The 25,757-nt window shown below is 41.1% G+C and overlaps 1 protein-coding gene across 1 annotated transcript in view; it reads right to left on the bottom strand.

The window, feature by feature from the left end:
* COL4A6 (collagen type IV alpha 6 chain) overlaps positions 1 to 25,757 on the bottom strand; it is a 136,563-nt gene that overhangs the window by 8,680 nt on the left and 102,126 nt on the right. The window contains exons 14-36 of the mRNA XM_074599930.1: positions 24,498 to 24,557; positions 23,511 to 23,555; positions 22,215 to 22,268; positions 20,811 to 20,880; positions 20,010 to 20,120; positions 18,982 to 19,131; positions 17,289 to 17,393; positions 16,223 to 16,383; positions 15,058 to 15,237; positions 14,290 to 14,473; positions 9,128 to 9,199; positions 8,611 to 8,718; positions 7,237 to 7,458; positions 6,855 to 7,016; positions 4,687 to 4,857; positions 3,841 to 3,984; positions 3,442 to 3,567; positions 2,958 to 3,139; positions 2,623 to 2,686; positions 2,028 to 2,102; positions 1,515 to 1,622; positions 617 to 724; positions 119 to 190 (exon numbers count right to left, since the gene is read on the bottom strand). Coding sequence (XP_074456031.1) covers positions 119 to 190; positions 617 to 724; positions 1,515 to 1,622; positions 2,028 to 2,102; positions 2,623 to 2,686; positions 2,958 to 3,139; positions 3,442 to 3,567; positions 3,841 to 3,984; positions 4,687 to 4,857; positions 6,855 to 7,016; positions 7,237 to 7,458; positions 8,611 to 8,718; positions 9,128 to 9,199; positions 14,290 to 14,473; positions 15,058 to 15,237; positions 16,223 to 16,383; positions 17,289 to 17,393; positions 18,982 to 19,131; positions 20,010 to 20,120; positions 20,811 to 20,880; positions 22,215 to 22,268; positions 23,511 to 23,555; positions 24,498 to 24,557 — 2,734 coding nt within the window. The remainder of the gene's footprint in view (positions 1 to 118; positions 191 to 616; positions 725 to 1,514; positions 1,623 to 2,027; positions 2,103 to 2,622; positions 2,687 to 2,957; positions 3,140 to 3,441; positions 3,568 to 3,840; positions 3,985 to 4,686; positions 4,858 to 6,854; positions 7,017 to 7,236; positions 7,459 to 8,610; positions 8,719 to 9,127; positions 9,200 to 14,289; positions 14,474 to 15,057; positions 15,238 to 16,222; positions 16,384 to 17,288; positions 17,394 to 18,981; positions 19,132 to 20,009; positions 20,121 to 20,810; positions 20,881 to 22,214; positions 22,269 to 23,510; positions 23,556 to 24,497; positions 24,558 to 25,757) is intronic.

The following is a 25,757-nucleotide window of genomic DNA, read 5'->3' as shown; positions in this document are numbered from 1 at the left end:
TTATAATTAAATCCAGAACTGGGTGAAATAGGGGTATTTTGTGGGGAATGCTGCTCTCATGATGGACCAGTGTATGCGTTTCTCCAGCTACGACGCTTCTACTACGCATTTCCTTTACCTGGCGTTCCAGGAGACCCTTTTGTGCCTGGCAAGCCATTCAGACCATTTAAACCTGGAAATCCATGAAACCCTGAAGAGACATTGGAAACACATAAGTGAGCAAATAAGCAAATAATCTAGTTAGGTGGAAATGCACAAGATGGTTCATTGGGGCTACAACACATATGAGAAACCTGACACACAGAGGAACACAGCCGGTAAAGTCTTCCTTCACACAAGCTCCCTTCATGGAAACTTTTCTCACTGCTCTCACCAGTTTTACCCTCAGTGAACAGCCATTGGTGATCCAAATCAAGTGAAAGCCTCTCCCTTTCCAACCACTCCTCTGCTCATTTCTAGTGCAGCTGGTGCCTGCACTAACATTGCCAAGAAATGAGCTGATTTCCCACGCACAGCTGGCCCACACAAGAGTGCTGCCTGCCTGCTGCGATATACTTGGCCGAAACACTGGTTTTCTGACCCAATATCTCCCCCCATGTGCAGGCTCCACATATACCTTTAGGTCCCGCTGTTCCACGAGCTCCAGGGAATCCAACAGATCCTGGCTGCCCTGGAGGTCCTGGTGGCCCAGGGATTCCTCTCAGCCCAGCATTTCCAGGAATTCCTAAAAACAAGCAGAAAAATGTTCCTGTACTACACTTCCAGGACGGAACAGCTCACAGCTCCATCTTACAGCTTCTGTTCCTGCACTTAACTCCTCACAAGATGTGTGAATAAACAGCTATTTAGATAAAGCAAAACCAGATCCACATCTCTCCTCGTTACTACTACTAGCATAGCACTTATTAAGCTATTTATTTGTTTATTTGATAGATTTTTTTTTTAATCATAGCAATGACATTCTTTATCATCCACCATGTGACACACTGGAGCAGTTCACATACTGAATAACTAATGAAATTGTTTTTCAAATAAAATATTCCAATAATGACTTTCACTGTTCTCCCGTCTTTAATCTTGATAACAATTTGAGAATCTCCCAGGAAGTTACACCACTACCCAAAGACACTTGCAGCCATCCTTCCGGGCCGGTTTGGCTCTAGAGTGAGAACGGACAGAAGTGTTGCAGTGGAAGATTTTGGAGCAGGCTTGCCCACAAGCAGCTGAAAAGAAATTGCTACTGCTTGTATCTAACTGAGGTCTTCCCCATTTGTTAAAGGAATTCCTTTAGGTTTCCCTTGTGTAGGATTCATCACATGGTTGACCCACAGGACTGGTCACGAGAGTACAAGGTGACACCTTACACTAGTGTCAAAGAAAAATTCCCATCATCTTGTCAACCTTCTTGTTTAAGCCCCCGCTGAGACAGGGCAACCAGGGCTAAGGAAACAGCACGGTGAGGTTGTTCCACAGTCACACCACGAACTGCAGAACTTAGATGCCTAACGCAGTACCTGCTGGTCCTTCTTGGCCAAGATCTCCTGGGCTGCCTTTGAGTCCATTGACCCCAGTGTTTCCTGGGTAGCCTGGTTCACCCTTGAGTCCTTCTCTCCCTCTCTCTCCTGAAAGGAGAAAAACAGACAGCAGCCTAGAGCACAAGTCAAACTGGAGGAAGGCATGAAGAGAATGAGAAACACGTTATGTTGAGGCTGCAGCACTTGTGTCTGCTTAGCCATGGTCTGGGCGCTGGACTGGACTCCCTGGATGCCAAATACTGGTGCAATTTCACAAGTTCCTCCTCAAGAAGTGATGTGGGACACAGCATTAGAATTGAGCTGTTCTCAGGCATGTTCATTATCACCCAGATTTGTGCACCACCTGGATTCCAGACTCCTCAAATCTCACTTCCAGGAGAGGACTAAAGTATTTACATTTATAGATTACAAAAATCCCAAATTGGGCAATGCTAACTTGTTTAATCTCTAGAATTTTGCTTTCTTGAAGTAAGCAATCAGGGGCTACATTACCTGGGAACCCCGGGTCCCCTCGCTCTCCTTTTGCTCCAGGAATGCCAGGAATGCCAACAGTCTCTCCTTGGTCACCTGGAAAAGAAAGACAAGGTGGGGAGGCCATTCCCTAATTGACTGTGGGGAGCAGTTTTCAGGGCTGCTCAATAGCCTTGCTTATGAAAATAAACCTTGTCTATACTTCAAATCCATGGAGCAAAAAAAGACAATAGTAAGTGATGTACCTGAGTTTGAAAATGCTGATAAACAGCAATGGATGCAAATTCACCCGTGAAAATTCATGATAAGACAAACATTAACGGGTAATTCCACAACATCCTGCCCTTTATACTTTTGACACAGGGGGATGAGAGAGAAGGGTGCCTCTTGTACTGTGTCCAACATGCTTCACACAGTGCTGTGGCCAAACTTTCAAAGGCCCAAAAAGTATTTACACATTTGGCTTGGGACTGGTCCCACCTGAATGAAGCCCCTTTACAAGGGAACATGTACTGGAGAGCAATGGACACTTGTAGAACACGACTCATTCATTTTAGTCATGAATATTAGGACTTTGTGTACTGAAAGACCATGCACACTACAAAAGATTTCTTACCCTTTGGACCAGGGATGCCAATAGGTCCTGGGAACCCAAGTGTTCCTGTGATACCATCTGAACCCTGAAAAAAAAAAAACCAAACAAAATTAGCCTTTGCTTTTTATTCTTGCTGTTCCAAGTTTGGGTCATGCGGGATAACAGACTGCAAAGATGTAGGAAGAAATACTATCCAAAGTGTCATTCAACAGTATGAGCCAAACAAAAACAATCTAGAAGTTTTATAAGGAAAAATCCTGCCAGCTTCTGCTGCTTTGCTACAGAAGTACCAATCAGAACACAGGATTTTCATAAAAGCACTTAGAGAAGATGAAGATACTTAAGAAGGTATTTACCCTCTCTCCTGGCATTCCTGGAAATCCTACGATACCATGTGCACCCTTCTGTCCTGGCAGCCCAGGCTGTCCGGGTGGACCAGGGAAGCCTGGGTCACCATGGAGACCCCTCTCTTTGCTTGCTGACCCAATTGGACCAGGGGTACCAGGCTGTCCACGGCTTCCTGGGACTCCTTTATCACCTGGGTTATACAAAAGACTGTAATTTCATTTCATAATACAGACATTCAGCTCATTTGTCTAAATTCAAAGCTCCCCTTTAAAGAGGAGGAAGGGATGACATTAGCTCTGCAGAACCGAGCTTCAAAATTGTTTTCTCAAAAATCAGAATTCCCACATGCAAATTTTGCTATAGAACGTGAATGAGAGAACAGAAAATAGCAATACTGCAGGTACTGTCAAAAGAACAGACCATATTCCACAGAGAATAAGCACAGTTACTGAACAACTGATACTGGCAGCTAACTACAACGTTGTGAAATACCTCTAGGTCCAGGGAATCCTCCAAGTCCAGCTAATCCAGGATCTCCTTTGTCTCCTTTGAACTGCAGTGCCTGTTCTGGAGGCCCAAGAACAGGAAGCCCAGGTGGACCTACATCACCTCTGTCACCTGAAGAAATAAGAAGTCAGGAAATCTTGCAAAATAATCTAACAGAGAAAGGATATTACACTAGAGGCTGCCAGACAAAAGCAGAACTTCCATATCTCCTGATGCAAATTCATCAGTAAGTGCTCAGCATCTTTGGCAGCCAGGCCAAAGTATTTCACAAGGAAGAAAAGAACACAGTATTTAGAAGAAAACTTTAAATACACAGACATCTCAGAAGGATGTCCTAAGTCTCTCTGCTGCACAGTCAGCAAAAGCCTTTCAGCTGTTTCTCACCTTTTTGACCTTGGAGTCCCACAGCGCCAGGGCTCCCCTTTCCTCCAGCTGTACCAGGAGTTCCTTTAAACCCATTCACCCCTGGAACACCAGGCAGGCCTGGCATGCCAGGGAAACCAAGCAGGCCAGAAGACCCTTTCTCGCCTGTATAGAAAAGTTGAGAAACAGAAAGGGAAAATTAGTTTCTTCTGGTACACTGCATACCAACCTAGCTGGCAGGTAGAGGCAGCATGGGTCTATCCAATCACCCAAATCTGGGAAGTAAAACTTCATGGTGTAAGCACAGCCCGGCCACTTCTCTCATGGGTCACTTCCACTCATGATACTTTCAGCCAGCACTTTTCAGTTCACCTTTGAGAGCCTGGTTCTGCCTCCACTGGAGAGCAAAACCCAATCAATTTCCAAGAGAGCAACATGCAGTTACATAGCTCTATTGCTCTCCGCATAAAATAGCAGCATTCTCCAAGTAACCAACTATTGTATTAGTGCTTAATGACCATACAGACGTAAACTTTTACTTCCCATTTGGTTTGTGGTTCATTCTGTCCCTTCTATAAATTTCATACAATATTCCTCATCTCTTCAATGTTCTTGTCTTTCTATCTTGCTTTACATGATTCTTTGTCCAAAAGGGCCCAAGTCCTTTAAGATGTATCTCCTTATGACCATGATTTGATAATTAAATCCACCATTCGTAATTCGTAACTCAGCAGCAAAACAAACGCATTCCACCACTAGTTGGGAATTCATTCTCTTCTGACAAGTTGGGCCTAAAAATCAGTATTAACAGGGTTTTCTTTTTGTGAGCACAGTAATCTCAGACTATTTCCCTAGTGGAACACATACCTTTTGGCCCAGAGAAACCTGGACGTCCATCTTGACCAAAAGGCCCAGGTGGCCCTAAGAATCCTCTTTCACCAGGAGATCCTGGAGCACCATCAAGACCTGGGAAGCCTTTCATACCAGCAGGGCCTTGTGGACCTACATCCCCAGTCAGACCTTTGACTCCAGGAAGTCCTGAATCAATGCAAGAAAGAACTCAGTAGATTATGTCACACAAACATGAGGACAATTTGTGGACAGCTTCCCAAACTCTTTAAACACAGCATTACTTTTTAATATGACAAATGGACCTTACGGCACATGCAGCCTACTAGAAGGCATAAAGCTTAGAATTGCAAAAGCATTAGTCATCTAACAATAAAATACCTATGAAGAGGGTTACTGCCTACATCACTACACAACTGGCAAGAGTGAAACCCCTTATGATGTATCCATTTTTGTCTCCTTTACCAGACACTAAACTGTAGCGCACCAGTCTTACCTTTATCATCAAGGCAGCCAAACCAGAATGGGGAGCATCGTTAATGCCAGCTTCTGCTACCTACCCCACCCTCTGGGTGGACCAGAGATCAATTGGAGAGGCTTGTTTTTACAAGTTTCTTTTCCACCTTGGTAGTTAAAGCGTTGTTACTTCTCAAGAGCAAATTGCTTGCTAAGGGAACAAGCTTCTGATTGTGCTGTCACAAAACCAACATCATATGCACTGTTTTGCCTCTGAATGTTTTCAGAATGTTTCTAGCTGAAGCTTTGTAATGGTTTACAATTTTAAATAAAGGTTCAAACCATTGAAAATAGAATGCTCAGATCCAAAGAGAGGATGAGAAGGAAAAGTCAGGTGGCTTCTGAAAAATGGCATTTGCAGCAGTAGCACACAATATATGGGCTTTGTTATACTCAGGGCTTAAATGTTTTAAGCTACAACCCAGTATTTTTTAATGCAGAAGATCAAATGGCTGCTTTATTTAAGAAGACAAAGAAAACACACAGGCTTAAGATCTGTACATAGTAAGGATTTCCTTATAGGCTTCAGGCTTTGTTACTGTCTGAGCATTCTCACTACAATGGTTCTTTGCCTTCTGGTTTGATTAGCAATAATAAGGGGTATCACCTATAGTCAATGCAATTCTTGTAGCATTAAAAGCTAGGTTGTTAGTCCATGAGCTTTTATGCTACACTGCATTTTCTCACCTTGACAGCCTATGTGAAGAACGCATAACCAAACAGTGTGACATCAGAAAAGGAGAGTTGATGATAAATGGAATAGAAACATGGTGAAGGAAAAAACAGACAAAATATGTAAACAGAAAGAAAAAGGATACAAAAGAAATTAATGATTCAGAGAGACTACATCTGCAAAAAACTTAATCGTTTGGAGCTTATCGTCCTAGCAATGGAAGTTTTTAAAAACAGTTGAAGGAAAGTCATATATGGCATACAGTCCAAAAATGTAAAACAACAGAGAGGTAAAAGCAATGCTAACATCAAAATAAAAAAAGCTTTAAAACTCTATGATTTTAATCTCAAATGACATTAACGCTTTAATTCATCTGTTGTCACTGTGTTCCAGCACTGTCATTCTCCATGTCAGAACACATGAGTTATGTCACAGAACATTATCTACTTATTCCCAGGTCCCTCTTTGCTTGGTTCTCAAGTCTTGCGTGTTCTGTTATCGTGAAACACTTTAGTCACTGCTGTACTCAAGTGGTGGGATTTTTTCCCCTTAAAGCGAAGGGAAATAAATTTTTCTTCTGCCCCAGCGAAGAGAAAGATAGAGAAGACTGAAGTGCTTGTTCTGAGAAAGCCAACAATTTTTCAATCTATCAAAGTCACATTTCAAGCAACCTTATGCATTATAAAGTAATTGTCATAAAAATGGGAAATGAAGACTAGTCAATGATACAGCCAGCATATAAGAGCAGAGATGTTAAAAACATGAAGACACTTAGGATGCTTTCTCCTATCTTTCTGCTGTACTTCTTACAGCCTTGGTGCATCATTTCTAGGCAGGAGTTGGCCAGCAGTCAGAGGCAAAAGGCTCGAATTCTGCACTCTGTTACCCCTAATCAGAAGTAGGAGCTCACTCCCAGCAAATGCCAAATCTCTCCCACACTTCCTCAACACTGCAGCTTCAGCTTAGCTACTTGTCTTCATTTGAAGACATTACATACCTGGTGCTCCTGCAAGGCCAGGTGACCCCAAGGGTCCCGGTTTTCCCTTAATGCCAAAAGGGCCTCCAGGACCAGGAGGTCCCCGCAATCCAGGGACACCCGAATATCCTGGATTACCCTGTTCGCCTTTAATACCTAGGAGGCCTGGTCTTCCGTCTAATCCTGGGAACAGAGAGGAACAAAATTCACGCTTTTAATTAAAATGAGAGTTTTAATAAATGCCTTTGAGTTGCATTAGATTTGAAGAGAAAACCAGCAAGTCACCACCTGTGAGCAGCTTAGTGGACCGCTAGCACAGTACCTTAAAGAGACTGGAAAGACAAAAGATTTTTGAAAGAGCAGCAGTTTGATATTCCCAGATACAAGCAGTGTCAGTGCTTACCTTTCGGCCCTGGAAATCCAAGATCACCCGTAAGCCCTTTATCACCTGGGAGTCCAGGTCGGCCATGCTCTCCTAGGGCTCCACTTTCAGCACCAAATACATCTCCAGGAGCTCCTTTCGTTCCAGCTAAGCCTGAAGCACCCATTTTCCCAGGCAAACCATCCGTTCCATCCAGTCCTGGAAGTCCTTGTGACCCTTGCTCTCCTCGAGGCCCAGGGAACCCTTAAAGGGAAAAACAGTAAACGTCACTCAGCAGAAACACAGAATATCTGCTCCAATAACATCTCTAGTAAAATCAACTTTTTAAAAATTTCCATGCAAGAAAAATTTGTTTGGAAAGTTGCAGAATGTTTCAGTACTGAATTAGAAACAATAATTGGTGACAGAAAGTGATGAAACTGTTTAAAACAGATAAAATATCCTTTCATATTGTTCTCATACAATTTTTTTTTTTTTTTTAAAGAAAAGAATATTTTAGGAGTATCTGGGAGCTGCAGCTAGTTGCAGTTTTACAAGCTTGATTTCACTAGATGGCAGATTAGTCAAAAAGGACAAAAAAGGAGGAAGGTGGCTATTTCATGCTACAGACAGACAGTATCTCACTATCACTATCAACCAGAAAAGCTGCGAAGATGTTATATTCATCACAATTTTCTTACTCTGTCCTCTATGTCAGACAGCTTCTGGCACTGTGGGGCAGAAGACACTGGCAGCCTTGGTACAAGGAGGACTGGAAAGTACTCTCCCTGTACCAAGCAGACACTAAACTGCACTGCTGTGTGGATGTGCCACACTGCCCAGGGGTCATGTCACGAAATCAGTGACCCCATAAAGATGGCACCCCCTTTAATATAGTGGAAGGATGAGAGATTTCTTCAGCTATATCCAGAGAAACTTGATGGATACACAGCATCCTAGCTTTAGGGATCTTCTCCCACCACCTCTGCTTCTTGTTCTTTATTTACGCAACCATCAGAAATTCCCACAGCTAAAATGAGTCCAAACACTGTGTACAGCGTGCTTTTGCCAGAGTACCACGTGGCTTAAAACAAGTTTTACACTGAACTTGTAGTTAATCTAAACTGTAACAAAGCACATGACAACAGCCTCTGGAGAAACAAGTTGTGTTGATTGGCCTCTTTTCTCCCAGCAGCAATATAATATTATAGGCAAGTAACAAGTATCTGAAACATTTCTTTTGTTTCCTTCCAAGCTGCAATCATTTGCTTGCAGAGATTGCATTTAGGAGCACAATGGAGCTCTCAATGGAGCATTATGAATGTATCAGGCAGAAAAGATCAGACAACTCTTTTGATAAAATGTTGTACACGTTTATCAGACATTAAAAAGAACTCCAGTAACTTCCCCTCTTACCAGGTTCCCCTTGCAAGCCTATTACTCCTGGAGACCCTGGCTGTCCCTTTGAGCCATGTAATCCAGGTTGGCCTGGAATGCCAGGAAAACCTTTGCTGCCTTTGGGACCTAAGGGTAAAAATATATTAATAAATCATATTAATGAATGAATGGTGGAAGACAAAACACAGCACAAGAAAACAGGATCTTTTATACAAAGCTAGTGCTGAAAATACAGGATAAACAATTTAAGCTAAATAAAGTCTCAAAGCTATGGCTGTTTCATCAGCGACATAAACAGAGAAGGAGAGGGTTTGTGTTCAGAGGCTACTTGAACGGGAAAAAATGGTGCAGTCATTATGAACCTCCATGGGATTTAATCCTAGTCTCTTCGGAAAAAAAAAGAACATGGTTCTGCCAGCTAACTCTCTGGAATAATTATCACTCTGAGGAGATTAATTAGCAGGTATTATCTTCCTTGAGGAATAAGTGCTTTTTGGTAGTCAGCCAGCACATTGCGATCAGCTTGTCTCCCTACCTGGCAATCCTGGAAAGCCGTGAGTCCCTGGGGGCCCGTATGCTCCAGGAACTATGCAGGGCAAGGTGACACCTGAAACAAAGAAACACTGAGGTTGCACCAGCCCCTTTCAGAGAGAGGGTCAGAAGGGGAACATTTAGTATCCAGGTGGTTTTTACAGGATATACCATAAGTGGCTGTGAGCGAACTTACGCACATCAAACACTGCTGACATCTCAAATATGTGATGTTAAAGAAAAGAAAAGGCATTCAGAGCCTGGCAATTGTCTAATCTCATCCCTACTACTGACTTACTGCATGACCAGTAAAAGGTACTGCTGTGGACTACTTGCAGCATGATATCCATGGCTTCCACTGAGCAAGTGGTCCTCCCTATGGTAGGGGCAATGCAACAGGCCCTGAAAAGGCAGCCTGGGACTCAGAGAGCTCGAGGTCCAGGCTGAGAGCTTTCCAAGTCCATGGGAGCTGACAGGTGTTCCTAACTTATAAAAACTCAGGATGTTTCTAAGCTCTATATAAACAGTATGCAACAGTGTGAAATTCTAAAATAAATGTGTGATACAAGATAAAATACATATCTGGTGAATATTGACAGGTGTTTAAAAAACCCTGTCACCCAAGAGTTTATGCCAGAGAGATGCATGCATGGAGGTTGGAAGAGCAAGGGTTTTTTATTTCAGCCTTACTCTCCAACTGCTGCTTCTACAGTCTGTCAGACTAAGAAATAACCACATGGCTTAAAAGTTTATTAGCAGCAAACAAGACTCAGCAATTACAAAGCTCTTTGACTGACTTCCACCTCTCAAAACAAGGCTCTGTTTGTACTAGCAATCCCTCTTCGGTGGAATGAAATTTATATGGCATTATTAGAGTTGCTAGCACATCAGATTTACCTGAAAGATCTCAAACACTTCCAACGTTCCTCCTCGTAGGTCACCGACAATTTGAAGTCACATTCACACAGTCACAGAAATTATTATCATGAAAACTAATTCAAGACTTTCCAACTCCAGAAATGCTTCCAGTTATTTTAAGAGGAGTCTGTGCTAGAACTATAGAATTAGCTCCTATGCCGTAACAGCTGGATTAGCCTTAAACTATCAGAGATATACTTTCTAAAAATTAAAATCTAAAGGACTCTAAAAGCTATTTAGTCAGAGAGATTACATACAAAAGATGACTATTAAAGCACATTTGAGGAAGAGAGGTGGTTTTTTTCATTACTCTGAACACTTTTATATGCTCAGAGAAACAGCTGCCTAACTGCACTGTTGCCCAATATCTGCTAATTCAAATCTGGCATCAACTACAGGGCTGGTTAAGGATGAGATAATCAGGTATCACAGATAAATTGTCTCTCATTTTGTTACAACTCTCCTTGAGGGATCCTTCTATTCAAGATCCTTTCCCAGACTGACAAGACAAATTTATTCATCAGCCATTCAAGAGCACTCCAAATGGTGACTGCTTTCAGTCCTGAGGAGGTAATCTAGTCTAAATCAGGTAACACTGAAGTATTTCTTCCAGCAGGGAATATGAGTCAAATACTTTTTCCAGAAAAGATTAACATTTTCAGATGACTAACAAATCTTATTAACAAAAGACCCCGAGTCAAACTATTTCCTGGATAAATCCATTCAAATCAGCAGACTTCTGTATGGATAATAAATATGGCTCTTTGCTTCTGACATTCACAGTGGGAATAGGGGTCTCACAATGACATAGGCCAGGGCAGAAACTCATGAAGTAACCCAATATGTCTTTTCTAGTGCAAAGGCACTACGAATTTTTTTTGTTAAAACAGTGCTAAGAACTGGTTCAATGACACCCTTCTCAATAGCTTCCAACTCAGTTCACAAAAGGCTGTGTGAAAATTTTCTGACTTTGATGCCTATATCCAACCAGAGACAGAAAGTTAAGCTTTCAGTTTAGGGTCCAGCCCCAAACCCAGTCAGGGTTGGCAGATTTGAGCATCCCTCTCTCACGGTGCCAAATGACAGAGAGTGATTCTAGCTTGACCTCTCATTTCTACCCCCTTTCATTCTGCCCTCAACCCTTATTTTTCATGTTTTCATTATTCTGACTTGTGTGACTGATTTCATTATAAGACTCGTAAGAAGAAGGAACAATCCTAATCTCAAATTCTGGCTAGTTGGGGGCTGCTAACAGGTATCAGCATTAATATAAAGAACCAAGCAAGGCTCACATGGAAAGCGGGATGCAGCAGGGAACAAGAGAGAACACAACCTCCAGGGTGTCTAATCTACTCATATATTGAGACACTACGCCAACTCTGAAGTAAACATCAGAACATTTTCTTCTTTGATGTGAGGGAACCAAAGGTCAGTTCTCAATTCGTTATGTTTATCTTGATGTAAGGCATTTGCTGATAGCAAAATTAATTTAAAAATTACTATAGTCATGATAACATATCTACACAGAGTTGCAATAACACTTCCGCTCTCAGACAAAGCCAGAGAGTGCTCTATTTCCATCTGTGACAGCAATTCATCTTTATAGTCAGCACTAGCTTTAAGAACAGAGGTTCAAAGCTAAAATACCCATGATCCAATTTATGCGTTGAATGGATATGGGCACCTAACACCACGATTGCAAGATGTAACACACCTTGCTGCCTGGACTTGGGTACACTGACAGGGTCTTCTTTTGATAAAGTAAAAGTTAAATGGTGGGGACACACAACAAAAATTCCAGTTCTGGTCTTCCACAACCCTATGTGAGCCTGATACTGAATGCTTTATAAAATAAAAAGTTGAGGTCCATTTCCGAGACATTTCCTCTTCAGACACAGTGCAATAAGGAGTGACATTTTTCAAAAAGCAAGCATTTCAGGCAGCAACTGGCATGGAAAGTGAACTTTAATTAATACTGTTGCATTCACATCACATGGCTTTAATGACTGTCTTATAGCAGTTTTCCAAAAACAATCTGTACAATAGCATATTCTGTATTTTACATTAGTAGCCAGCAGTAGGATATTTGAACAACGGATATTTCATGTGAGGATAACTGAAATGCAAATTAGACTGTTTCCTTGTGTGTTTTGCAAAATGATGTAAGCAAGGTTTAGTGTAAAAATTATATAAGCAAAACTTAGTGTTCCCCACCAACTTAGTACCCTACATTATGAAAGTTTACACAATAATATCCCAGCATCAAGGAAATAAAACAATTATGAAACCATCATGCCAGGCATAAAAGCAAAATACGGGCAATTCTAACATTTTTGAGTAATCTCATAATACCAGGTAAAATCAGTCTGTTTTTTTATAAAATACTGAGTTAGACTTTTCCAAAGCAAAACTGTTTCACCTTGTTTTACTGTATGTGGCATCAACTTGAGCAAAATTTCTCAGTGGTGTTTTTGACATGGTAACTTCAGTAGGTCACAGTCTCTTTTTAAATGTCTTTCCTCATTTTCACGATAAGGCCTTTCAGTTTAGGCAGTATAAGAAATGATTATTTCTTTCACCCACCGACATTTCTTTAATATTGCATGAAATTTACTACATCAAAGGGTCTTTTAATGTATGCAAATTATTTCTTAGTATGAAGGGAATGATGCATTCACAAGTTTTCTTACACATGTCTATGGAGGTGGAAACTCAACTGGCTAATGACTTATTCACACTTTCCCACATATTTTGACTGTAGATACTCTTCTACAAAGGACCATTCATTGTTAGCAAAGCTTTGATGTAGCACTCATAATAAGCTGGCTTCTGATGTGCTCTGCAGAATATCTAGAGTTCACATCATGCACAGAGCATTTTACTTCTACTTATCTTACGATGCAATTTTAATTTAGTGGATTTTGTAAGAGACAATTTACCAAACAAAGATGTAAGCATTCATAGCTATGAATTAGTAGAGCTTTTAGCATTTAGCATGTGACTTGAATTGGAAAAAAAGCTTATGCAGACTGTTCCACAGGGACATTAATGCTAGCTGTCTCCTCACCCCATAACAACAAGCCAGCATGACACTGATGTGAGGTAACATGCCACCCAGCATGTCTGTGCAACCTTCCCATTGCTATTCCAGCCTAGCTCTCACCTCCCTCTGGGTTTCAGATTCCTCTGCCAACTCCTCATACTGCAGCGGTCTTATCGCCAAGTTTTTTAAACTCAGAACATCAGGTTATCAGTCCACAAACCTATGCAACAACATTATGCCTGCAAATATATTACTGATTCTGCATTATTGATACTGGAAGAATTACAAAAGTAGAAGCCTAAGTATACACAGAATGGAAAATACACTGAAAATCAGCAGCAGCAAAGAAAAAGTGCAGTTTATCTTAAATTACATTTAAATGGCTAACATGGAATCAAGACACTGGGAATACTTTCTGCAGTCATTTCATGATGAAAAAAGTTTCAATAAATGTTTAGACATAGGATCTTCCGTGTAACTCACTTTGAACTCTGAGAATGAATATAACACATCATACATGAAACGTTATCAAACATGCATTTACTGACTTTATCACTTGTCGCTATGGTATGCTTTAGGTACATATAATGACATACCAACTGAGCCAAACTGTAGTACCTCAGGAAGCAGACAGCCCAGAGCTGGTTGCAGCAGTCATAATTGAACTCCCTACCTGTCTGTCATGACGATGTCTCATTCACCAATGCCCGTTCATACACACAATGTACTACGGTTTCTTCTTTTAAAAAAATCTGGAGCTCCTCTTATTTCACTAATAGTAATAGTTCTGAAAACTGATTCAGAAGTCTGAGATATACGTGAGTTACTGTTTTTACCTGGACTATGAAGCAGGCTGTACTTTTTAAAAAACTCATTTTATCAATCTTCCTAAGTACCTTTGATGTGAAATGGTTCTCCAGCAATAGTCAGTGAGTAGCTCCATCCAACAACACTCAGTAGTTGAGTACTATTTGAGTATTTGTTGCTTATTACCTGTGTCCTCCTGAGCATGACAACTTGAGAAAGCTGTGACTGCTGTGTGAGGCCTGGGGAGCCCACAAACCAGTTTCAATCAATTTAAAGAGCAATCTTTAACCTAATGCAATCTGCTGGCCTGGCCACAAGCACAACAGTAAGTTGAGTACCATTTGACTTGTAGCAGTTTTGCACCTTTTCAAAATAAGAGCAGATCCAGCAGCACCTACCTGGAGGGCCTGGAAGACCTGCTTGTCCTCGAAATCCATCCATTCCTGGGTCACCTGGCGGCCCACGAACTCCACTGGGACCTGGATATCCAACGCCAGGAGAACCAGTTTCTCCACGATGGCCCTTGGAGCCAGGTAATCCTGGCAGTCCTTTTTCACCTGGGAAACCTAGCCCACCATCACCCTGTGCACAACAAAGACAATTAGAGCTGAAAATCAGAGATGTAGAAAGAATATATACATTTTAACAAATGCTTAAGAGTTTGGTCGATTTGGTGCAAAGTTCAGATGGGCCTGGGAAGGTACATGGAAACCACTGTAAATTTTCCATCGTTATTTCAAAATGCAGGAAAACTCAGTGACTATTAAGAATAATATTTTATGTTGTACTTGCCAAAATGTAAATACTCCATATCCTGAAAGACATTTACTTTCTTTTTAATTATATGAGATTCTGGTGTGATTTTTCTGTTCCAAGATTTGAGTCATAATTATGCCTACAGTGTCTTATCTTTTAGGACACAACATAAAACAGGTTTAGGGTCTACCCCACTACTGGAAGCTTATCTTTTGACTGGGCAGCCAGAGGTGTAATGAGTGCCAATTCTTAATCCCGACCAAGACAAATTTGTGCTCAGGGACTGTAAACTTTTTGTGTATTTGGAGACTTACTACAGGGCTAATCAGGACTAGTAAGCCAGGCCTTTCTATTGTCTCTGCTCTTCATTCCAATTCTGAAGCACTGCTGCTAAATTAATCTAAACTTACTGGAGGGCCTGGTGGGCCTAGCAAGCCTGGCAGTCCATCCCTGCCAGGGGTTCCCGGGATGCCTGAAGGTCCTCTGGGTGCTGTCGCACCACGGTCCCCACGAGCACCTTTGCCTGTTGCATAGGACGAATCCCCTTTTTCTCCCTTAACTCCTGGAAGACCTTGCTGACCAGCCAAAGCCTACAGATCAAAAGATAAAAAAACAGGAATATGAACATGCAGAGAAAAGGCTTGGCTTCTTAAAAATACCATATGAGGACAGGACACAATGACTGGAGCTAGAAAGAATCTCCAAAGGGTTTCCTATTGTATACATTACACTAAAAAAACCCCATTATTTCCAAATGTTTCAATCAAGTCACTACAGCTTTACAGTGGCAAGTCAAATCCTAGTATATAGCACTATAGTGACAGCAATCTTGGATGGCATCTCGAAACATTACATCACTTATGATATAACAGGGCCCATGTACTGAATTTTCTTCCCTATGACTTGGTGTGCTGCATTTACTGACACTGATAAAGATACTCTGAAGGTAAAAGACCAGTATCTTTACAGACTACGATTTTCAAAAGTAAATACTGTCAATAAGTAATGCTCAGCACTTTGGAAAATCCTGTTTGCTATGGTTGCTGTTTCATAAAAAAAAACAGCTCAACTCTCACTAATGCATTTAGCATACAACAGCTGAAAAGGAGACTGCATCTATGGCACACAGTTTTTATAGCTGTGAGCAATGATGTGAAAAGATCTCACCATTCGATTTTTCAGGTCTTCTCTCCATGCAGATGTACATCTGCTTCCCCAACCAGCCCTCACTTAGGAAGATGCCTCGGTCTAAATCCAAGGGTTGGCCTACAGCCAAGAAGCCCTGGGATGAATAATTGTTACTGTTTTTCTCTTGACTGCTAAATGTGCAATTCTCAGAAATTAAGAACCATTTCTTCTCCCATTTTTTACAGGTGATAATTTTTCTACTTTCAGATTCTTTTCACAGATCAGTTTCTGGATTGTTTTGTTGGGCTCTTTTTTTAAATCCAAACAAGTAGAAGAAATTATGCAAAAAACGCATTCTGCTTTCACTACAATCAACACCAGCAACTTGCACACGGGCACTTTTCTCCTTTAATTCATGACAACCAATATAAACTCTTCCTGCCTTACCGGAGGGCCTCGCAGTCCTGGTGCACCCACAGTGCCTGGGTCTCCACCAATGCCCTTAATCCCAGGCACACCAGGGCTTCCTGATGGACCTGGTGGACCTGAGATGCCTTTTAGACCAGCTCTTGTAACTCCTCCATCACAAGCACAATCACCTGCCTCTCCTGGAAAATACAATCAACACTCCAAACTCAGTTTCATTTGGATCAAGACCCTTTTAGTTGCAAGAGCTCCAAAAGCAGTATTTGACTCAATTAGGACAAAACCATTCTCATACAATTTGATTTTGTAACTACTCTGCTCAGGTGATGTGAGTGTCAAGCAAGTGGAACTCAGGATTTATCCACGTTAATTTCTATGCAATGCCCATCACCAAATTACCATGTGCAGCATCAACTTCTCAGCACTTCTTGACCTCTTTCCAAAGGTTTAGACTCTCCTAAACAGATGGTTTTAGGAGAGTTTTAGGACAGAAGTCTTGTGGTTTTTTAAAGAGATAGTTATATGTCAGAGAAAGCAAATCCATATTCATACTCACAGTAGGTTACAATGACCCTCAGCTGGATATATTTTTTGAATTGTAACTGGCCATGGATTCAAACAACCACAAAGCACAGTGATGTCTGTGTCATCATGGCTTTTGACACCATTTCTGTCACATACTAAGACCCAAATTCTCAGCAATTTTAGCACAGAGGAGAAAAAGAATAAGTTTCTCTGTCATTTCCAACCTATACTGCAAAAAGCAGTGAACAAGATTTTATTTGTAAGTCTCATTACATGTTATGGCTTTCAAGTACAACTAACTTAGCTGATTTTCTGGGTATGAGATGTTTATCTGGTTATTTCCCTGAGCAGAGTAGGAAGTAGAAAATAGGATTTTGCTGGCAGTGCTGGGCACGACTGTCTCTAAACAGTAAAGGCTGATGGCTCCTTTAATACATCTCAACCTCCTGTGATTTGTCATAAAGACACTTCTGCCTCATCCCTTAGGATATTAACCACATGTAAATACGTTTCTGAGGCTCAATGATTGCTAAAAGTCTCTCTCAAAACAAGAGTCAATTACCTTTGTACCCCTTTGGACCCAAAGCTCCTGGCAGCCCTCTTTGTCCAGGCTCTCCTGGGGCCCCAGTCCTTCCATCCAGGATAGTGTCTGGTGGGAATGAAGGGCCTATGTGCAGAAAGAAGGCAAGCAAAAGCCATGAGAAGGCTAGATTTCCAGCTCATTAAATACTTACAATTCAGTTGTGCAACTGTCAGAAACGGCACCGGATCAAACTGCAACTGTGGCAGCTGCACAAGATGGAACTTGGTTGGTATCACAGGCTGCAGACCTCTGCTGTGTGTTTGCTTCTCGCTTCTCACACAGAAAAGCAAAAGCTCTCACAATGTGGATGCAACAGAGTTTCATTCCTCTACTGCTCTACCATTGCACTTTTTCAGAGACTTAACAGTTGGCCGAAGAGCTAACCAAACCACAAACAGGTTGTGTAAAGAAGGGCAAATGACTTAGTTCATGGCAGATGCGCCTTTACAGCACTGGGAGAAGCTGAGACTCATATGGATAGAAGCTGAAGGGACAAATCAATGTACTTGTGATTGTGATGACTAGTTATTGCCCTTTTTGTTGACATAGAAGCTATCATATATGATAGCTGCTGCTGGCATGGTAGAGTCATCCCCAGGGCTACATGTCTTCTACAAAGCTCCTCGTCTTCTCATTAAGTTGCTGCAGCTCAGGCAAGAGACCAAATGGCAAAAAAGGTTAAGGGGACTTTCCCTGTCCCTCACTTTATAACTGCAGGATTATTTTCTACATCTCTTTATATGCTGAACAGAATGAAATATGAGCTGACAGAAACAGCAGTGTAAAGTGATCTGACACAATCTAAAGCTCCTGCGTCTGAAAACCCTTCCCTTAATGACAGCAGTAAGATGGAGTGCTGACCAGCACTCGTCTGATGTTCCATGGAAACAAACTGCAATCATCAGCTAAAAACAGCTACAAGAGCTTTACAGACTCTGCAGAAAAATGAGCCAGGTTTGACTGGCAAACAGTTATTGATAAGAGAGCACTTATTTCTTCTCCATAGAAAATCATTTCATCAGACCATGCTTATTGGCCCCATCACTGGAGTGTGCCCTCTTTTGAAAGGTTGACTCTCACAAATAAAAAAGGTTGTTTGAACTCTGTTTATGGCAGAATGGTAAAACACAAGGTTTGTGTAAAATCAACCCTTTTCATGTAATACTGAATTTCTGAGGAAAACAAAACAACGCATAATTAATCCAATCAGGGAATCCATACAGATGAAAAATGTAAAAATGAAATCACATTTCCTTAGGTCTGAAAACTCTCTCTTCAGGCATCTTATCTGACTCCTGGTACCCAAAATACCTACTCACAAGACTTAGACATTTACCGCAGGTACTCACAAGGTCATGGTCTATTTTTTATCTAAGCCAGTAGGAGACTAGCCTAGAACTTCAAAGTCCTCTGTGTCATAAATTGTGTCTACACAACCTTGTGCTTCAGTCTCTCAGGCTACCACTCTAACAATAATTAGCTATATTTTCTTACTTCAGAGATACTTCATACGTTTGAGGTTGTGAGTTAACCATCACAATGAGGTGTCAACCAAACATTTAAGATTTACAGATGAATAATCCTCACTGGCAAAGAAATAAATATATAAGTGATTATTTCTCTTGTTTCACTCTAAATCCAATATTAATATAGCTGTTAAAAATATACGTACGTGGTAAACCAGGCAATCCTGGTGCTCCTGGCAGACCTGGTAAACCAACTCTGCCGGGAGTGCCTGGTAATCCAATCGTTGCTCTTCCTGGTTCTCCCACTTCACCCTTCACACCTGGAACACCTGGAGACCCTCCAGGGCCCTTTCCATCTAGACAACAATGACACAATGAGCAGCTCTTCTCCATCAGCAAACATGCTCTAGTATTTTTAATATTATGAAAATTACCATTGTACCCTGAACTGAAACCATGTTAGCACAGAACAATTTATAATTGAACACAAACGAAACCTTACTAATTAGAAGCACCCACTGGCTCCCATTTACACAATCCTTCAGTCATCCAAAAAACTTCACAGGGCTGCATTTAAGTCCCACTGATCAGTTAGACATTTAACTATGTAAGACTGTGGTTTATTTATTTTCTAATTTCCTTTGAGTGAGATAATTTCCTTGGTAGTTCCTAGTCTCTGGATCATTGCAGGCCAGGACTTCACAGATGACATTCAAATGAAACAGAAACTTCGACGTGATATCTTTGATGGGACAAATGAGTTCCACCTACAGTGGGTTTATCTAGCCAATCTGTTAGCTCTCTATTGCAAATATGAAAAGTAATTTTAAAACAAAAATTTCAAAAACATTTGCTATTATTTAAAATAGCAATTTAAATTACTTAAAATTTAAAATATTTAAAACAGGAAAGGCAATCAACTCATTTGAAATGGAAATCAATCAACAACCTCCTGCGTACACTGCTACACCACATTGTCACACCTAAAGATTTACCTGGGCTGTAATCATTGTGGGACTAATTCTGCTCCCATCCAAGTCAACATACTTGGTTTCATCCCTGTGTTTCATCCCTGCCTCCTATGTCTCATACAGCAGCCTGCAAATCAGCCAGCTGAAGGAGCAGGGAGAGGCTTGCTCCAATACCTTCACCATCTTCAGGCCACTACCCAGATTCTTCTCAGCAACAAACACAGAAAACAGCCTGCTAAGGGCACTGTCAGCAGCTGCTTTACCTCTCTCCAGGCCTGGAAACCCTGGAGCTCCTGGAAGGCCTGGTAAACCACTGATCCCTTCGTCTCCTGGAGGACCAGGTATTCCCGGGTTTCCAGGGTCGCCCGGTGCACCTATTAGACAAATACAGAAAAACAAGGAGGAAAATCTCATGAGAAGTTCTGCTGAAAGACTCTGTTCAGTCAACTACCCTGGTGGCCACTGATCTCATTGACAGCAAAGGTTGCAAAGGTTAGTCAAAGTTAAAAACAGGGAAAAATTCCTCCTGACCTGTTAGAGGTTGTGTCAAACTTGACTGCATGTGAAAGAGGAAGAATAGGAGAGATCATACAATTTGTCCCCTTACCTTTATAGCTTCAGAGACTGTTCCAATCCAGATCTTATTCAGCTGTGGCATTAATTAAGCTAATTTTCTCAACAATATTCTTACCACATTGAATGACAAATAATAGCAGAGTGACATTCAGAGCACCCATTTCCAAGCAACACAAGGAAGACATTTTTCCTTAGTACACTGAAGAAAGAGATGCAGGTAGACACACAGCACTTCCCCATGCCTACACACAATCAGCCTCCCAGGCACTAAATTTCGTTCTGCCTTGAAACATATCGTTCTCCAGTGTGGGGACGACATTGAGACCTAACGTACCGGTATGCCAACAATACAGAAATTAAATAAAAAATAACAAGGGATGGCTTAGACCCAATACACAATGTGGAAAAGTGGTAAAATAGAGTAAGAAGGAAAGCTGGATCAGAAAAAGTGCTTTAGACTAGTTCCAAAACAAAACAGAAACGTGTACCTGAAATCACTACACCTTCCCTGTCAATAACGATAGGAGGGCCTGGGGGACCGATGTCACCTAATTCACCCTGTTAGAAGAAAACAGATTCACGCCACATTCAGGTGAGTGATGGAGAGGAAGACAGCTTGTCAGGAAACAGACTCTATTATGGTAGCAATGTCTGTGGTCATTCACTGACTAATCACCATTCTTTGTCTTGGTGAAAAATTCACTTTGTTCTTCTGCTATTCACTGTCATCTGCTGTCCTGACTTACCTACTTCCTGTCTGATGAAACTGATGGCCGCTTCAGATAAAGTGTTTGCAACTATCCAGCTACCCTCTGAAGGCATCCTATTATCTTAATAGGAAGCACGGGCACGTATATACATACCATGTGGACTGGAGACCAGTTATCATATCAGCACATTGACCAATATCAGGTAGATCATATTTGTTCACTTTGTGGTAAAAGCAAGAAACCTGCTATGAACACACCAGTTTTTAAAAGCATTCATCCCTGCAGCTATCTGTTGCCTTGGAATCCTGAATTTCAATAATAGGAGCTTCCAGGAAAATGTATCCCTCCATAAAACCATACAAGTAGAACAAGCAAGTTGTAACAAACTGCAGTATCATTCCTTCCTCTCACCCTAACATAGTACCAAATCCTCTTTGAAATAGCAAGTGTTTCCAAACTGCCATCATATTTATAATACAAAAACCACGCAGTGAGCCAAGGCAGTGCACACTGTTGCTTCTTCCAGTAATACTCCTCTGTGCCTAAACTTCTACTACTCCTTCTTCCATATGCTCTGCACAAAAAAAGCCCTTCATTACTTGCATTTCACTTGTCTTCCAACCATATACCAATCTTGGTGGCAGAGAAGCGTCTTTCACAGCAAACTACCATCCAGTCATTTTCCACTCAGTTTCCAGATGTCTGGCTGCCCAAGTTGTGAGATACCCAGAAGATGTCTGCTGTGCTTTGCCTACCTCCAGTACAAGAAATTGAACACGTTATTTTCAGGCATGTCAATACTTGAAGGTCTGTGATCTAAGACTTCAGATAGCCTTGGCAACTATCTAACATCCACTTACTTCTATTTAACCTTGCCTCAATTGTCCAGTGGCTATGGCGTTGGTGTAAGGATAAAGGATACCAGAGAGACTAGACCTACAACTCTAAGTAATGAAGTTACATGAATGAACATTGTAAAGGTATTAAAATAGCCAAGTGTTCATTGTTCAGCAACCACTCAGTTTTATCCTTAACAATAAAGAAAATAAGGAACGGAAACATACTGAAAATTACAGTGATACAGAGGTAAAGAAGACATTTGTCTGGGGCAATGATAACTTATTTATTCATGCAAATATCTTTAAAAGAGCAATGCTTTAGTATTTTCATGTGAGAAGTTACCTTCATGCCTTCGCCTCCATCCAGTCCTGGGTAGCCCGGAACACCTGGATGACCCTGCAAAGTCACACATGGGAACACTTTTACACAGTGAGACAATAAGACAGTCTCAGTGTTAGCTGAGACATCTGCAGTTCCTGGACTTGAATCACAAATCTAATGCATTGTCCTACCAAACATTTGAAGAAGAAATAAAGAAAGAGAAAGCTGATGGCACCAATTTCTCAGCACTCACAAAATACCACAGCCACAGCTCCTTTAGACCTCCTTGTGCTGTAAAGATGGTGAGAACTTGTGAGCAGGCACGAGGGTGTTCAAATCAGGAGGACACCTTGGAGTTCTCACAGAACCATAGAAATGCTTGCGGACCAAGGAGTCTAAAACATTATTTTCTTTGTCCCCTACACTTTCCCCTCCAGGCTGTTCTCCCTCCAACAAATTATTGGCACCAAAACATTTGAAGTGACACTGGGAGATCCAGCTCTCCAGCTATCCATTTCCTGGTAGTGCTCTCACGGACACCAAAATTCCCCTTCTGGGTGCGTGACTGGAAATCTACACAGAAGTGATCTACTGTTCTCTGTTGGGTAATGTATTCAACCTAGCCCAGTATGGATTGCAAATCCCACTGCCACTGCAGACAAAATGGGATATTCCAAGAGCTCTGGAGCAGGGAGCCTTAACTTGAAACCTTGCCTGTGATTCTGAAGTCTTGGACAACTGTAGACCCCAATGTAGCCTATACACAGTATTGTTGAGAAACTTGTCATAAAGGGCTTGGTTTTAATCATGTAATTTTAACATATAGATGTGAGTTAGATTATATTGGAGATACCATCACCTTCAGTATATCTTGAAAAGCACATAAAGAAAATAAAATATACAAGAAGGTGACTGAACTCCAGGCTGCAAAATGAAAATTGTATTTCTGAAAGTTGCTTTCTTGAACAACTTCCACTGTTTTATCTGCAAGTGGAAAGGCTTTAACACCCTGTGGAAGTGGAAGGCCATTTCCACTCCCAAAAGGGGAGAAGTGGGAGAGTTGATTGTTCCAGGAGGGAATGTACAATTTCCAACCTGTGGAGGTGGTCCTCTGAATACGTAGAGATAACTAGAGAGACACTTAAAGGGATCTAGAGTTTTATGTGGACTTTCTAGTTAGCTCTCACTAGTTTAATAAGGCAGGTGCACTCATCCATCAGAGAACTTCAAGCTACTAGATAACACACTCAGCAGATCTTAAGCAGTCAGACGGCTTCTGTAATTGTAAGTACAGTAAAAAAATAAAAGAAATCTCACCTTTCTCCCTGGAATCCCATCAGATCCATCCAGTCCCAAAAGACCCTAGAACAGCAAAAAAACATTAACTTTCTGAAGGTTCATCTCAGTCTGTTCTTATTACATCAGGCTCCATATACCTCATCACCAAAGAATGAAAAGGTAAAACTTTCAAAAGGAGAAGCTACCACTGATTTTCCATATCTCCCAAATATTAATGATTAAAAGAATTCAGCAAAATAATTAATGAAAGAAGCCTTATCTTCTTTAGCCATTGCCTTTCTAATTGGCAGTTCAAGTTAAAGAAGTCGTCGTGTCTCAACTTACTAGGAAGTTAGATAGGTAGTTTGTAATTATAAAGCCATGAAACTTAATGCAATCAAGACTTTTTATCTTGAGAATTTATTCTGTGCATGCAGAACAGAATGTCTTGGTCTTCCTGTTGTGTATAAGCATGTCTCTGCAGAGTCATGGTGGTTTAAAGAATCTATGGCTGGCATGTGATTGAGCATGCTGTTAGCTCCCACATTCATTGACTAGTTAAACCAACGTCTCTTGCCAGCTTGCCCATTTCTTCCCCAAACATCTATCTCTGTTCTCTCATGGATGGTTCTGGCACTGGTTAAGAGTTCCCTGAAGCCCCTGCAAGGCCTCTTTATTATCTTTATTTGGACCTCCTGCAAGCTTCCTTTTTTGTGAATCTTTCAAAAAAGCTGGAAAAACACAGGCCCTGCAGAATCAAGCCCTGCAGTAACCAGTCCTCCACTAAATACTTCCATATGATTTTCTTGGGCTGCCTTGTCTGTATATATCTTTCATCTCACCTTTAATCTGCAGCTTTACTGAGATAAGTACTATCTATTTGTTCTGTTGTTGTAAGGTGCTGGCTACTATAGGACTCAGTCCTATGTCCGAGACTCCTACGTGGTTTGGGAATGCTTTTGTTGATGAAAGGCCCATTTCGTGTGTTTGAGAACAGGCACTTAAGAACTTTGTAAAGTTACCTACCCTGGCACCCGGTAAGCCAGGCACACCTTTTTCTCCTTTTTCTCCAACACCTCCAAAACCCTGAGGAAAAATGTCAACATTAAATCTGTGATCTGTCTGGAATTGAATAGCACAGCCCTAAGACAAAATGAGCACAAATCCACCCAACAGTACAACAGAGAGACAAGGGGAACTGAGTATTTCTGCTGGGACTCTTTGGCCCCAGAAAGAAAACCTGTATCAGACTTGGCAGTACATACAGTATATTATCTTCCTCATTCCCCATGATTTCCATCCATTTAAACCATGGCACATGTCTCGGTAGCAAATGCAAGTAACCCCATCCTATCAACAGCAAAGTTCTGCAACTGCTACTCTGTATTGTATTCTACATTTAGAAATTATTTCAAATCTCATTTCTTAACAGCAGCAGCTCAAGGGAGTGCTTAGAGAACCCTTTTTAATTTCTAAAGCCTAAGAATGACACAAAACGAGCATTTTCACGCTCAACATTTGGTGGTTTTCCCACTCACCAAGAAGTATCAAATCCAGAGACAGAACACCAGGATTTAATTTCAGTGAGAGCTACAGTAGTTAAGCAATTTTCAGGCTTCAATCTTGAAATATCTTATGGCTGTGGTTAAGTTCACACATATGTTCAATCCCATCAGCTTCAATGGGCCTCTTGTGATGCATAAAGCTAAACGCGCACAAAATGGAACAAGTCCAGAAAGACTAATAACAAACTGTGCTTCATGTACAGGTTTTCCTTGCACGTCTTTCTACGAAGAACATCTGTACGTTGAAGAAACTGGCAAACAATTTATCTTAATAGTCAGAAGTTCCTCAAAATATTTATTCTCTAAACTTATTGAAATAACCTGTGTTTACAAAAGGTTATAAACTGGAAAACAGTTCTCTGGAATCCAGGGATAAATTGTTGTTCTTGATTCATACAGAGAAGATGCTACTCATTCTTGAGTTTATGAACACTAATGTTAAACAGCCTAGTTTAAAACTGGACATATAAAGACAGACAGAAAGATCTGCATGTGCTTTACAACTTTAAAGTAAAATAACAAAATATTTAGACATAATTAAAGGAATAAAAAATAGATTTTTTTAAAAAATATATGTCTAGCTCTCTGTGGCACATCAAGAAACGCTGCCATCAAGTGGCTGTGTACAGGGTATGTTTACTTGCAGGTCTCCTCTGCAAACTACAGATCACACGTACTGAAATGATGAATGCTTTGTCACATCTAAAGCAGAACAGCATTA

The sequence above is a fragment of the Larus michahellis genome, chromosome 9 (assembly GCF_964199755.1).
Source record: "Larus michahellis chromosome 9, bLarMic1.1, whole genome shotgun sequence".
In the NCBI taxonomy this organism is placed as follows: Eukaryota; Metazoa; Chordata; class Aves; order Charadriiformes; family Laridae; genus Larus; species Larus michahellis.
This window is presented reverse-complemented; position numbering and strand designations above follow the sequence as displayed.